The sequence below is a fragment of the Coturnix japonica genome, chromosome 38 (assembly GCF_054131305.1).
Source record: "Coturnix japonica strain WE chromosome 38, WE-NBRP24, whole genome shotgun sequence".
Taxonomy (NCBI): Eukaryota; Metazoa; Chordata; class Aves; order Galliformes; family Phasianidae; genus Coturnix; species Coturnix japonica.
Genome location: NC_140700.1, coordinates 5,015,181 through 5,028,754, shown reverse-complemented (window position 1 = coordinate 5,028,754; position 13,574 = coordinate 5,015,181). Strand labels below are relative to the sequence as shown.

Below are 13,574 nucleotides of genomic sequence, written 5' to 3'. Positions count from 1 at the left end.
AGTGGTGAGTGTTCCTATGGGACACCAACCACGTGGCATCATGTGAGGAGCCAGGAGCTGACCTGCCTGGGGCCACAGCCTCCTCAGGTGCTCCTGGGTCTGTCTGTGGGGTCAATCTGCCATACTCACAGGTGTAGGCATTGCCAGGCTTTTCCAAGCACAGCTGGAGGTGCTGCCATGCACTAAGCAGGGCTGCCTGCAGCAGAGGTGCTTCCCTTGTGCTTGATGAATGAATTCCTCTCTCTGCCTTTAGTCGGGAGCAAAGACAAAAGCAGAACTCGGCTTGTTTGTCTTCCTGCAGTGTGATGGAGGACACAGGAGAGCTGTGCAACGAGGGACTCTGTCCTCCTGCATCTCTCACCTCCAAACTGCTCCGAGTGGGCAGCGTCTCCCCTGATGAGATGCTAATACACATCTGCACATGCAGCTCACGCCTGCTGGACTAAAGCTTATCTCCATCCATTTGTCACTTGGGCTTTTGCTTTGGTGAGGAGGGACCCCCATGCGCCCGCAGCAGGGGGTTAACCCGTGCCTACCCTAAATACTGATTAGGGCTTTGTGTTTCTCAAGGCCAAAGGGCTTTGCAGGGATGCAATGCAGTGTGTGGGGTTTGGTCCAATCCCACAGCAGCCGCTCAGCACCCAGCGTGCTGCCAAGCCCCCTTCCCTCCCCACTGTGGGCTGTAGCTGTCACAGCGCATCTGATTGATCGATATCATTAGTGAAGAGGTTTAACATGGAGGGGAGAGGAGGAGCTTTGCACCTCAGCAAAAGCTGCTGCTGTGCAGGGTTGGCAGCAAAATGGACACCCGGCTCAGCAGCAGGCAGAGCCACGAGCTGCTGCTCCTTGTGCTGCGTATCCCCAGGGGCTGAGCTGCCTCGTGCTCAGGGCGGGCTGCCTTGCATGCAGATCTGCAGCCGTGCTTTCCTTTCCATTGCAGTGAATGCAGAGATGCTGTGCCAGCCCCTTGCTGTGAGGTCGGAGAGCATCCTGGGCTGCACACAGCCCGGCCCTTCTGTTTTCTGGCATTGTTTCACTTTTGCTGCTCAGGAGTTTGCTAGGGCTGTTCTAATGGATCAGATCGCCTTGCAGGGAGCTTCCCAGCCACACTCTCATCTCCAAAATTGGATGGGTTTTGAGGACATTGGGGCTCCTGACTCTCATTTTGTGCCTGGGATCACTGATTTGCCTGCAGAGGCTCAGTGCCTTGTTTGGCAGCTGCTGCAGAGCTCAGTGTGCTTTGGGTCTGTGCATACAAGTGGTTATCACATACAGCTGCCTTGGATTTAGGAGAAGCAGGGGACCTTGGAGTCATGCTGGGACACGGCCTGGCCCCTGCTGTGCCCCTTGCAAATATAGGCAAACTTGTGCACCTCCGGTTCCTCTTCTGTAACAGCATAACAGAACCACCACTCCATTCCCAAACCCTTAGTGTGTAAACCCAATGCCCTGGGCCAACAGATTCAGCCCCTGATGTCCTGCACATAAGGAAGCCTTTCAGGTGTATTTCTCTGCAGAGTCCTGATGGTGGGGTGGTGTAGGTGGGGAGGAAGGAGGTCCATCAGATGTGTGTTGGTAAGTGCTTCTGTGATGATAAAGGATCGAAGAACAGCATCTCTTAAGAGATCCTTAACCCTCACCCTAAAGGCTTTTTTGACCTGGGAAGAGATGCTTGCATTCAGTCTGTCTCTATGCACCTCTGCTTTGCAGTCACACATTGTATTAAGCTCTGCCAGCCTCTTCCTGCTCACCCCTTCCTTCCCTGCAGCCATGGGCAGTGGGACAGGGGCTGCAGGCTTTGCTGCTGGCTGCATTTGTCAGATCTGGGTATTTGAGTGTGCTGTGCTCAGTGAATCAGGCTGACGCAGGCAGTTGGTGTGCTGCATGGACAGCAGTTACCTTTGGGGCTTGGTGAGTTACCTCTGCACTTGGCTTGAGATGTGAGAAACGTGTCTGGTGCTTGGCTGGGCAAAAGAGGAAGAAATATTGGCGGTCTGCATTTGGCTAATGGATTTTAGTTCCAGTAAAGTGTTGGGTGCCAGCTGTATTTCTTGCATCTGATAGCACTAATGGCTTTGTCCTTCTTGCCTCATGCTCTGCCTGAGCTCATAGCCCCCTCTGTAGGTTGAAGGGCTTCCAGCTCTCATCAGCCCCAGCTGTAGCAATGAATGCCTGCCTTGCTTCTTCTGCACGTTGTCTGTGTGTATGGGCAGTGCTTCTGTCCAGGCTGGCTTGGATTGAAGCCCTTTATTCCTGGTGAGGTTTGGCTGCATGTCCTCAGACAGGTTGTGCTGAGCTGCTCTGTGTGCACACGGGGTGATGCTGCCCATCAGGCTTATTCCTTCCTCCAGGAAACAGTGAGGTGTAAAGGAACCTCTCTGAGCCCACTGTGCCTCTGTCCCGTTACTGTTTTCTTCAAGGTGTGCTTTGTCACCTGACTATTGCTGTCAGAGGAACCAAATTGCTTTCCTTGCTTTCTTCCCTCAACTTCTGCTTATTTCTAACCAAGTTCTGCCTGCTGTTCCCCTTCCCCAGCCCTCCCTGTGACCTTTTAAAGGCAGGATTCCCGAAATCTGGAGCGGGAGGAGAAGGAAGGAGCTGAGTTGGCTGAGAACGAGCAGCTTATTTTAATCAGGAGTTGGGATCAGGCTCTTGCTGCGGGGCACAGAGGCTGGCAGTGATCTGCTCCCGTGTCATCCTCGGAACATGCACATCTCATGGACCTTTCTGGCTTCAGTCGGCTGTCCAAAGCATCTGTTCCCTTTCTCTTTGTACAGTTAACCCCTCCATTCCCCTCTCCAAACAGCCCCGTTCATTTTGCCTTCATTTGGAGTGGTTTCTAAACCAGAAAGTCTGAGCTTGGCATTACTGCAGACTTTTCTCCTGTAAGAGCAGAGTGACGTTTATGAGTGTACAAAAGGTGGAGTCAATAATATGTTTTTAAAGCAGATTCAGGAACTCAGGGGAAGGAGCTGCTGTGGTTTCGTTCCCCCATGCCAGAATCCCAACTGCCTCCACAAAGGCTGTAGCAGGCAGCGAGCCCTTTCCTCACCTCCCTCTCAATAAATTAATTCTCACGCAGCCACAAATCACTTGGAACCGTCAGAGCAGACCTGTAACATCATTGCTTTGAAAACCCGAGCCGTGCAGTCCATCACCGAGCAAGCACTGAGAAGTCAGTCGTTTCCACTGGAGGGTGATAAAGCTGCCGTCTCCCTCCCCTCTCCTGCGGCTTCTGCTGTGAAGGCTGCTTGCTGGATGAAAAAGCTGGGAGGGGTAAAAGAGGATGGAGAGAAGGGAGGGACAGGCGATGCGAGAGCAGCAGGCAGGACGGCGAGCGTGGAGCTGGCTGCCTTCAGACAAAGCACTGCTGCAGCTCTGCAAGGACACGCCATCACTGCCTGCACCGGGAGGACCCGCAGGAGGGAAGGATGGAGAGCCGGGGCGAGATGGAGTTTAGCACGGCAGTACCAGGTTTAGATGCTGCCCTTCTGCACAGGCTGCTTTAGGGGAGGGAGGCAGCGGCCCTTTGTGATCTCTGCATCTCTGGTGCTGCAGTGTGTGCTGGCAGGGCTGGCCGGCTCTCCCGACCCCAGCTCGCTCGGAGCAGCTGGATTCCTTACCCCGAGCATCTCCAGGCAGCGCCGTGAGCTCCGCACTGTGCAGCCATTGCAGTGGGCGGGGGTGGAAGGACGGCTCGGAGGGTTCCACACAGCTGCAGGTGACCTGAAGCTTCAAAGAAAGCAAATTCAGTCTTGGTTGTTTTTTCTTTTCTTGCCCATCTTTTTCTTTGCATATACCCCTGGAGCACAGGCGTGCTGCGCAGACTGAAGAAAATCCTGCTGTCTTGCATAGCAAATGCCCTGATGAAAAGGAGATCTCTGAACTTTTCTTGTCATCTCTTAAGCTTCTCCAGAGGAAAGTAACAAGTCCACGTCTCTCTTCCCAGCAGTGAGGGAAGGAAAGCTTGTCTGTACAGCTGCTGGGAAGATCCTCATTTACTAAAGGCACCGGGAGCTGCAGAGGACTTGATCTTGGATCTTGGACTTGAGCTGCCGCAGGAGGAGCAGAGGGTGTGCTCGCTCGTCTCGTTTTGTTTGTTTGTGGCTTTTAAGCAAAGAACTGAAATGCCTCGTTCTCTGGAGCTGCTGCCCCTCTGAACTGGGGGCTCACATGCAGCAGCCACGCTCAGCTGAAGAACGTGAAGGAAGGGCAAACAGCAGCATGCAGCGGGCAGCCGGCAGCACTGGGTGCTCTGGTTCCTCTGTCCTCCTGGCTGTCAGCTCACGTGGAGGGGTAGTTGGGCTCTGCCAGCCCAGCATGAGCAGCGTGCCCAGGTGCCATGCGTCCGGATAGGCAGTGACATGACTGTGTTGGGACCCTTGGATTCATGCTCGGGGTCACTCGCTCCTCTGCTCCTCCTAATGCAGTAACGGAGAGAAAGAGCCCTGACCATGGTTTGCCTCTTTCAGGACTGCTTGGGAAAGAAAAGTATAAGCCCTTCTTATCTTCTGCTGCAGTTTGTGTGCTTTCTTTGTCTTGCATGTCTTCCTGTGGACAGCTGCTCTAGTCTGGCTTCTGCTGCTTTCCTGAACCTCCGCTGTGTGCGTTGTGTCTCGGCTGCATGAAGATGCATTTTCTCTCTAGCTATTTTGTGCCCCCGATGCTCCTGGCCCTCCCTGCCGCCCCGCTGGGCAGCGCAGCGCACCCAAAGCCACGTGGAGCAGAGGAGCCACACGGCGCTGTGTGATCCTGAGCAGCACTCGCAGTCGTGCCCGGCGGGGAGCAGCAGGGCTGGAAGTTGGCTGCCCTCCTCCCATCCCTTCTGATGAACCAAGAGAGCACCAGCATCACTGTGGGGTTGGGCTGTGTGTGTTTGCCTGGCAAGGAACTGCCCGAGCCCTGCAGGCGGTGCATGTGATGATGTCCTGCTCCCAGGACGCTTTGCTCGGGGTTCCTTTCTGAGTGCTCGCTGGGATACGATTAGACCCGGAGCCTTTGGATGTGCTGGAGGCTTGTTGTCCATGCTCTGTGCACACAGGAGGAATAGTCTGCCAGCCCATTGATTGTACTCTGAGTGTAATTGTTTGAGTTTCTCGATGGTAATGACTATGATGTGGCAATGCCATCTGTCTTCCTCAGAGTGCCGCTGCTACCGCCTTAACAGCTTTTCCCTTTTCAAGCGTCTGCCGATTCCTCTCTCGTCAGGTTCACGGATGCTGGAGCAGAGCGTGGGGGAGTGGCTGGAGTCCATCGGCCTGCAGCAGTACGAGAGTAAGCTGCTTTTGAACGGCTTTGATGATGTCCGCTTCCTGGTAAGTGCTGGGCTGGGACCCGCAGGTCGATGGTGGGATGCTGGGCCCTCCCTGCTTCAGGTCCTGCGGCACAGCTGGGTGGGCTCAGGGCTGTGCAGAAGGTTGGAGTGAAGGAAGATGTGAGGGTTGTGTTGGTTTGGGTGTTACGGGTTTGGGTTTTTCGGTGTCTTTCTGGTCTAAGTTTGATTCTGCCGCCTCAAATCCCTGCTGTGTGATTTGCTGGAGGAGTGGGGACTGAGGTTTGTTGGTGTGTGAAGAAAGCAGGCTGTGCTGTGGGTGGGAGGCCCCTTGCTGTTGCTATCCTTGCTCTGAGCTCGCCAGCAGGGCTTGATGAGCTGCCCATAATTGCCCTGGCACTGCTGGCTCTGAAACCTAACGATGAGAGCAGGCTCGTGTTTCACATGGTAGGGATTTCCAGTAAGTGGTGTGCTGAAATGGTGCTGAGCTCAGAACCTGGAGTGGGACATTGAGCTGGGAATGGGGAGCTGCGCCTTGTTGGGGCTTAAAGAAATGCCTTTGGGTTTTGCAAAAGGAATTGCTGAAGCTGGACATGATCCTTTGGATGGGCTGATGGTGGCTGTGTTGGGAAGGGAGCGGGGGCACCTCTGGGCCAGCACTTTAGAGAATGCTCACGTGTGATTCATTAGTAGCTCCTGGCCCAATAAACATTTAAAAAGCCATTAAAGGAGCAGTTAATATTTTTTCCCTCTCAATAAAATTGCCCAGATTTGACAACCGTGACCAATTCCCCCCATCATTGAGCTGCCAGTGTGAGCGTGGGGGGAGAAAGGGAGCAAAAATGAGTGCGCTGAGCTGGGATTTTCATAGGAGCCCTTTGTGCAGTCATTGCTTTGGGAAGCTCTGGGGTCTCACTGTTGTGCCCTCAGCTTGTGGAGTGCTTCTCATCCCCTCATTTCCAACAAGGGCAGGGCAGACCCCACAGGTTCGCTGACAGATGTCTATTCCTGTGGCCAAGCACTGCTGTTGCTCCCTTGGCTCTGAGATGGGGCTGGATGTGGGGCCAGGGGAGATGTAGGGCAGTGGAGTGGGGCTAACTGAGCCCAAACCTGCACCTCCAAACAGCACAGGGAAGGAGAGAACTTGGTTTCAGCCACCACTGTCTCAGGACGGGCTGTGTGTTATCCCTGTTCAGGCTGTAGCTCTGCCTCCCACATCCAGGCTCACGTAAAACAAAAGCAGAGGCAGCAAAATCCTTGACAAGATACAAACTGCCTTGAATTTACTGAGAAGGGAAAAAAAAAAGGAGCTTTGTGTGCATTAATCTGTGAGAAATGGCTGCTTTGGCTCGTCCAGCTGAAGGCGCTTTGCTCTGGATGTTTGCTAAAGCCTTCATAGTCTGGGAAAGCTGTGTTTGGGTTTTGCATCTGTTGCTTTTAATAGCAAACACGTTCTGGTCCCAATCTTCCCCGCAGTTCTGTCTGCAATACGTGGGTTGGTAACAAGGCAGCGCAATGATGAGTTGGTTGGGATTCGTTGTGCTGCACTGCTGGCTGGGGAGCACTGCGTGTCCTGTATGGAACTTTCTTTGCCTTGGGCCCTTCCTTAGCTGGAAAGAGAGAATGGACCGGAGCCAGGCTCTGGGTAAGAAGCAGCATCTGAAAATTGGGTAGTTAAGCGCCTGCAGAGCGCCCGGCTGGAGCGGAGATGCTGGCAGATTTCAGAGGCTCAGATTTTGGCACGTTTCCTCTTTAGGGTCACCCAGCCCACACTGCGTCGTGCAGCGCAACCCCTCCGACTGTGCTTTTTTCCTTTAATGAGAAACCTGGAGTCTTGCAGGCTGCTTAATTACAGCGCAGGATGCGAAGCGCCATGTCCTGGAGCAGAACCCTGCTCCAAAAGCTGGCTATCCACGGGTGGACCAGGCGAGCTTTAATGTTGGAGCTGGGGGTAGCAGAGAGGTGTGGGATGGGGAGGAGCACAGGGAGAGCTTTGGCCCCGTGCACCCTGCGCTGTGCTCAGCCTGCACAAGGTGCAGCACTTGTCACAGCAAATACAATCTCAATTCTGTCTTCAGAAAGTTTTCTTGATTCCAGTTGGCATTTCTGAGCCGAGGAGGATCAGAGCAGCAGAGAGGTGCTCACAGCTGTCCTCTGCTGCAGGCGTTTGTCCTTGGAGGACCCAGACCTGGGTGCGGGGGGCCAGGAGCACGTGGTGCTGGGGAGGTGATGTCTGAGCTGGGCATGGGGACCTTTGGTGTTGGTAAAAACCAACCACAAGAAAAACTGCCTCCAAACCAGCAGTGCTCTGGGATTCGTGGCTGGAACCCCACAGCTCAGGGGCTGCTGGTGCTGCAGGTGAGCCTCAGGAGCACAGCACTGACCCAAACCCTGGCTGGGAGGCAGCACGGAGGGCCTCAGCTTTGTCTGCAGGGCGTGTTAAATGCACGCAGCCTGAGAACAAAGCTCAGCTGCTCTGCTGGCAAAGGTTAAAAGATCCCAGCGCGTTTGCATTTAATTGTCTATTTTAGTGGCAGATTATTAATTTTTTTTCATTGGAGATGAAATCCGGATGGGTTTAAAGGACGCTCCTCCGAGCAGAGCTCGTACACAATGGGCTGTAATGATGTATTCAGAGCTGCTACGCTTTGTCTATCCTTGTTAAGTACCCTGAGAATACAGACTGGCACTGAGGGAATTTAATGTGACACATAAAAATAAGGAGCGCTGGAGGAAGCCGTGATTCGGAGTGTTTAACTGGCTCGAAGCCTCGCTGCATGGCAAGCAGTATTCCTCAGATCTGAGATGTCAGAGGTGGGAGAAGGCCGGTACCTCAACCCGGGCACTGGAAAGGGGCAGCCTGGAGAGGGCATGGGGCACGCTGGCACAGCAAGGGCGAATGGAGGCAGCCTCATGCCCATTCTATTCCATGGGGCTGGTGGCTACCGTGTGTTTGCAGCACTCTGCTGCTCCCCGGCCACCCGCTGCTTTAATTTGCTTCTGTCATTTGCTAAATAATTGTTTCTCTGCAGTCTGGCCTCTGAGGGCAGCACCATTGCTTCGGGCAGCTCTTAGCACAGCGTTAATTCTATGGCTGTCCTGGCACTTATCTCAGCGGAGCAGCGGCTCTTTGGGGGCAGAGCTCTGATGCTGCACTCAAAGCAGGTGGTGCTGAGTGAGGTGGATGTGCTGAGCAGCTACAGACAGTGTGGGGAGAAATTCCAAGCACTCGCTGCCCTTTGCAGAGGATAGGTGCATGTCCTACTCAGTCTCTTCCTGGAGCCCTGGCTGCTCCACATGCCCTTGCAGCAGGATGGTGCCCAACAGCTGATTTTAATGAGTTTCCTCTTATGAAACCAAAATGTGGAGCAGTGGAGCGCTGTCAGCTCAGCCCTTCTCCTGCTCCTCTCCTGGGAGCAGAGGGACGCAGTGCTGGGAGGGTCCGGGTGGGCCCCAGGGCGGTGCTGAGCTCATTGTCTGCAGTGATGCCATGAGATCAGCTGAGAGCTGTGCGGAGCTGAGCCCAGTGCAGGTATAGTGGTGTTTCTGGGGTGGGCTGCCCCCTAAGGCAGGGAAAGGAGGAGAAATGTGACTTTCACATGCTCTTCTGGAAAGAAATGGCATTTTCTCAGGGATCTGAGGGGCAGCTGCTGCCCTGTGTGTGGGCTCTGCTCCCATGTGCACCTTCCTGTCCCCGCAGGGCTGTAATGTCATGGAGGACCAGGACCTTCGGGACATTGGGATCGGAGACCCGCAGCACCGCCGGAAGCTCCTGCAGGCAGCTCGCTCACTGCCAAAGGTGAGCAGGGCCGGGGTGCAGCCCAGCGTGTCTGTGAGGGAGGGGGAGCACAAAGCCAAGCATGGTGTTAGCTGCTGATGCTTCCAGCCTTGGGATCCTTGCCTCCTGCAGCTTTAACCCCTCTCTGCTTTCTGCTTTTGTAGCTGAAGCCCCTGGGCTGTGATGGGAACAGCCAGCCGTCCGTCCCCGCCTGGCTCGACTCGCTGGGGCTGCAGGATTACATCCAGTCCTTCCTCTCGAGCGGCTACAGCTCTATTGACACTGTGAAAAACCTCTGGGAGCTTGAAATAGTCAATGTGAGTGTTGCCTGTCAGTGTTGGAGTGTTGTTGTGAATGTTGGAGGAAACATTTCTTCCCTGAAAGAGCAGTGCTGCACCAACACAGGCTGCAGGGAGTGGTGGGTCACCATCCTGGAGGGGCTCAGGACATGTGGAGATGTGGCACTGGTTAGTTAGTAGGGATGGGTTGGGGTTGGCTTGGTGTACTTGGAGCTCTTTTCCAGCCTTAATGACCCCATGATGCCCCAGGAACTGCAGGCCCTGCCTTCCACAAACCACTGTGCAGCTCCTGGCGCTGGCACCAGTTCTCTTTCTCAGCGTTGCCTCTCCCCCAGGTGCTGAAGGTGAACCTGTTGGGCCATCGGAAGAGGATCATCGCCTCGCTGGCTGACCGGCCCTACGAGGAGCCCCCAGCAAAGCCACCCCGCTTCTCCCAGCTGAGAGTGAGTCTGTGCAGGGTCCCTGGTGCTGGGGTTGGCTGAGAGGGGAGTGCTCAGAATCACCATCCTTCCTGTAAAGCTGCCATCTGGGAGCAGAAAGAGAGGATTCGTGTTGCTGCTGCTGCACACAGAGCCTGGGGCCAGGAGGGTACAACCCTGCAGCTTCAGCCCAATGCTCCAACTACAAGAGCGCAGGTGGGAGGGAGGCAGCTCCTCCCAAACATCCTCTTGAGATGATGGGACTGAAGGCAGAGCGGTGGTGGGGAGAGGAGCTCTTTGTGCAGCCTCAGCTGATTGATACACTGGCTGGAATAGAGAATAGGCCATTTGCAGCTCTTCCTGGTGCTGCAGCTGGTGCGTTCCAGCGCCCGGCTCTGGCTGGGGAGCGGAAGGACGTCAATGGCAAATTAAGCAAGTCCGCTGAATAGGGCTAATGCGTGCTGCAGCTGCGAGCTCCGTGTGCTGCCTGCTTGGCACGTCCAGGCAGTGAGCGTTGCCTGCGGGAGGAGCCCGGCTGTCAGGCATCTGAGCTGAGCTCTCACTGGGCAGCCAGGTCCCCAGCTCCAGAAGGGGCAGCTCGGTGCATTGGAGCCCATTGCACTCAGAATGCCCTGCACGCCTGCTGCCCTCCTCAGACAAGGCAGGGCAAGGCAAGCACCTGCCCCAAATGGTCCTGGAGCAAATGGGTGTTGAATGGGAAATAAATGAGTGAGGGCGGTGAGCCTGAAGGCTGCAGGGCAGGAGCTGACCCCGATAGCTCAGCTCATTGCACCCTTTGTGTTGAGCGCTGGGAGGAGCAGCCTGCAGTGCCAGCTCCTGGTGTTCCTAGGGAGAAATAATCCCAGCCAGAAACCAAAGCACGGGGCTGGCAGAGCCGGAGGAGGAGCACGGTGTGCACGGGGCTGTGGCAGCAGCTAACCATGGTGGCTCTTGGTGTCTGCCTGTTCCAGTGCCAGGACTTGATGTCCCAGACGTCGTCACCTCTGAGCCAGAACGACTCCTGCAGCAGATCTGCTGATCTCCTGCTGCCCTCCATGGACTCTGGGAAGAGGCAACACGAGCGTGGCAGCGAGCTGGCGACATACTCCAAAGTTGAGCGCTACAAAGCACAGGTCAGTGGGTGCTGCTGTGCATCCTGTGGGCTCCTCTGTATGGCTCAGTGATGCATGGACCCGCTGTGGCTTCACACCTGCATTCCTTCCCCTTCCAGGAGGACCGTCGGGAGTCGAAGCTGACCCTGCGCCCTCCCAGCCTGGCTGCTCCCTACGCACCAGTCCAAAACTGGCAGCACCAGCCAGAGAAGCTCATCTTCGAGTCCTGCGGGTATGAGGCCAATGTAAGTGGCTTTTGGCTTCTACAGGTGGGGAGGAGGCTCTGGGTGTTGCACATGGAGGTGTCACAATCCTCCCTGCTCTATGTGTGACTTGTCCCTCTGCAGCCACAGCTGTTGGGTTGTGGAGCTGCTTTAGGGTTGGAAAGCTTCCAGCCTGAAGCCTTCAGGATATGAGTGCTAACAGATCCCCTCTTCCAAAACAGTACCTGGGCTCCATGCTGATCAAGGACCTCCGAGGTACAGAATCAACGCAGGATGCCTGTGCCAAGATGAGGGTATGGAGCCCATGGGACAGTCACAGCTGTGGTGGGTGACATAGGACAGAACAAGGGATGCTGGTGATGCTGCAGTTTCCCACACCCTGCCGACAGGGCAGCACAGGGAGCCACTATAACCAGTGAGCTGATCCCTCATCAGCACTTTTCCCTATAGTTTGAATGTCTGTGCAGTGGGAAAACAGATAATTTCACTGGGACAAAAGGTCTAACATCAGGTCCCCATTCCTTTCTGTCTGCTTCCACTAGAACCAGCTTTTCTTCCTCCTGGTTCAAGCCCCTGAAAGCCTGATGTTGTAGGGCCTGAGGGTCATTGCTGGCTGCTAGCAGGACTGGGGGTGGTGAGGAAAGGAGCACTGATTCACAGCTGTTCACCTGCATGTTCTTGTTTCTGAAGAAATCCACAGAGCATATGAAGAAGATCCCGACCATAATACTGTCCATCACATACAAGGGAGTGAAGTTCATCGATGCCTCTAACAAGGTGAGCTCAAAGTGCCTCAAAACTGTGCTCCCTGTCCCCAGTACACGTTTTGCACCACTGTCTGCTGAGCGTTTTGTTGTCCCCAGAAGGGTGATGAGTGCTTGTGGTTGTCTCCTACAGAATGTCATTGCTGAGCATGAGATCCGTAACATCTCCTGTGCTGCCCAGGACCCTGAGGATCTCTGCACATTCGCTTACATCACCAAGGACCTGCAGACCAGCCACCACTACTGCCATGTCTTCAGCACCGTGGATGTGGTGAGTGGGATGGGGCTGCAGTTGAGGGTGTTGGGGCTGCAGTGAGAGGTCTCTCTTGGCCATTTCTGCCCTAAAAGATTCCTTTAGGAGTCCTGGCTCAAAACGCATTTACTTTGCAGCTCTGTTGATAAAAAGAATATTTGTATGGCTTCATTACTGCAATTTCTAGTGCTGAATAAACCAGGGCAGGAGATTTTCCCTCTCGGGGAATATTCTGTGAACAAAACCCTGATATGCTCTCAATTATGAGCAGTGTAATAGGCTGATTTAACAGCCTTTTAATTCACTGAGAGTGTGACAGCATTGCTCGCTTTTATTCCTGGGCAGAATCAGCTTTGCAAAACATTTGGGCTCTTTCTCTTTACAATGCCAGACGGGTTGGAGCAGCCTGTAGGTGGTCTCAGCTATGGAGCACGGGGGCTCTGTGCGATGTAGGCAGCTCCTGTGCACTAACAGCTCTTTGTTCCCTGTGTTCTCTCTGAAGAACCTGACGTACGAGATCATCCTCACCCTGGGGCAGGCGTTCGAGGTTGCCTACCAGCTGGCCCTCCAGGCCCAGAGAGCGAAGCCTGTGGGTGCTGCAGCAGGAGAAACAATTGAAACAAAATCTTCCAAACCGGTGCCTAAACCACGAGCTGGCATGAGGAAATCCACAGTACGTACATGAGAGCCGGGTGCTGTGAGCTGGGCTTTCTCCTGGGCACAGCTTGCTTAAAGCTTCATGGTGCAGACATCCCCATGGCCTGTAGCATCAGACCTGTGGCTCCGCTTGCTTGTGTGGGCTTGCTGCATGCCTGGGCTTCCCCTGTAGAGTAGAACAGGCTGAGGGGATGTAGCCTGGGCTGGGGGTTTGGGTGCCCTGCTGGATCCAGCTCTGCTTCCTTGTGCAAAGATCAGTGGGTAACCTGCAGTTTGCAGCATGGTAGTGCCGCCGTAGCCAAACCGAGCCTAGCTTAGAGCTGCTGAGGAGCAGGGACTGCTGCATAAGCCATTGCTTTCCTTTAATGTCTCCTTTTGTCTGTGTTCTGCTTGCTCCCCCCGCTCAGGTGCCGCTCCCTCCCGACACCCGCTGTTGTTACTGTCACACCTGTACAACTCACCGCCCCTCCTACCTGCCGCTGCAGTCTGTTAGTCCTGGAGCTAAGGTCTTTACCCTTCTTCCTGCCATCTTCCATCACCAACCCACCTGGGCTGCTGCCCCGGCTGCCACCGCTCCCCACACCTCCCACCATGGCCCCGTGTCCTCGCTGCTGCCTTCCCCCAGCTCATCCCAGGGCTCAAATTAACCCCAGGGACACACTGCCCCCAGCTGCTGCTAACGCAGAGCAGGAGCTCCCAGCTAACTGTGCTGATCTTCCCGGTGTCGTTAATCTTCCCCTGGGATCCTGATTGAGGGGGACAGGATGAAAAAGCATTGCTTGGTCAGGGAGAGCTC

At 54.9% G+C, this 13,574-nt stretch overlaps 1 protein-coding gene across 13 annotated transcripts in view; it reads left to right on the top strand.

Annotated features, from left to right (window-relative positions):
- ANKS1A (ankyrin repeat and sterile alpha motif domain containing 1A) overlaps positions 1-13,574 on the top strand; it is a 63,884-nt gene that overhangs the window by 44,377 nt on the left and 5,933 nt on the right. For 7 of the 13 annotated variants that reach the window (XM_085527223.1, XM_015885143.3, XM_015885144.3 and 4 more), the window contains 11 exons: positions 5,209-5,315; positions 8,973-9,071; positions 9,215-9,367; positions 9,685-9,792; positions 10,740-10,901; positions 11,000-11,125; positions 11,326-11,397; positions 11,795-11,881; positions 12,002-12,139; positions 12,624-12,794; positions 13,186-13,284. In XM_085527223.1, coding sequence (XP_085383349.1) covers positions 5,209-5,315; positions 8,973-9,071; positions 9,215-9,367; positions 9,685-9,792; positions 10,740-10,901; positions 11,000-11,125; positions 11,326-11,397; positions 11,795-11,881; positions 12,002-12,139; positions 12,624-12,794; positions 13,186-13,284 — 1,322 coding nt within the window. Of the gene's footprint in view, positions 1-2,535; positions 2,672-5,208; positions 5,316-8,972; positions 9,072-9,214; positions 9,368-9,684; positions 9,793-10,739; positions 10,902-10,999; positions 11,126-11,325; positions 11,398-11,794; positions 11,882-12,001; positions 12,140-12,623; positions 12,795-13,185; positions 13,285-13,574 lie in introns of those variants that run through there. The other 6 variants (XM_085527224.1, XM_015885148.3, XM_085527225.1 and 3 more) reach the window with 2 other exon arrangements.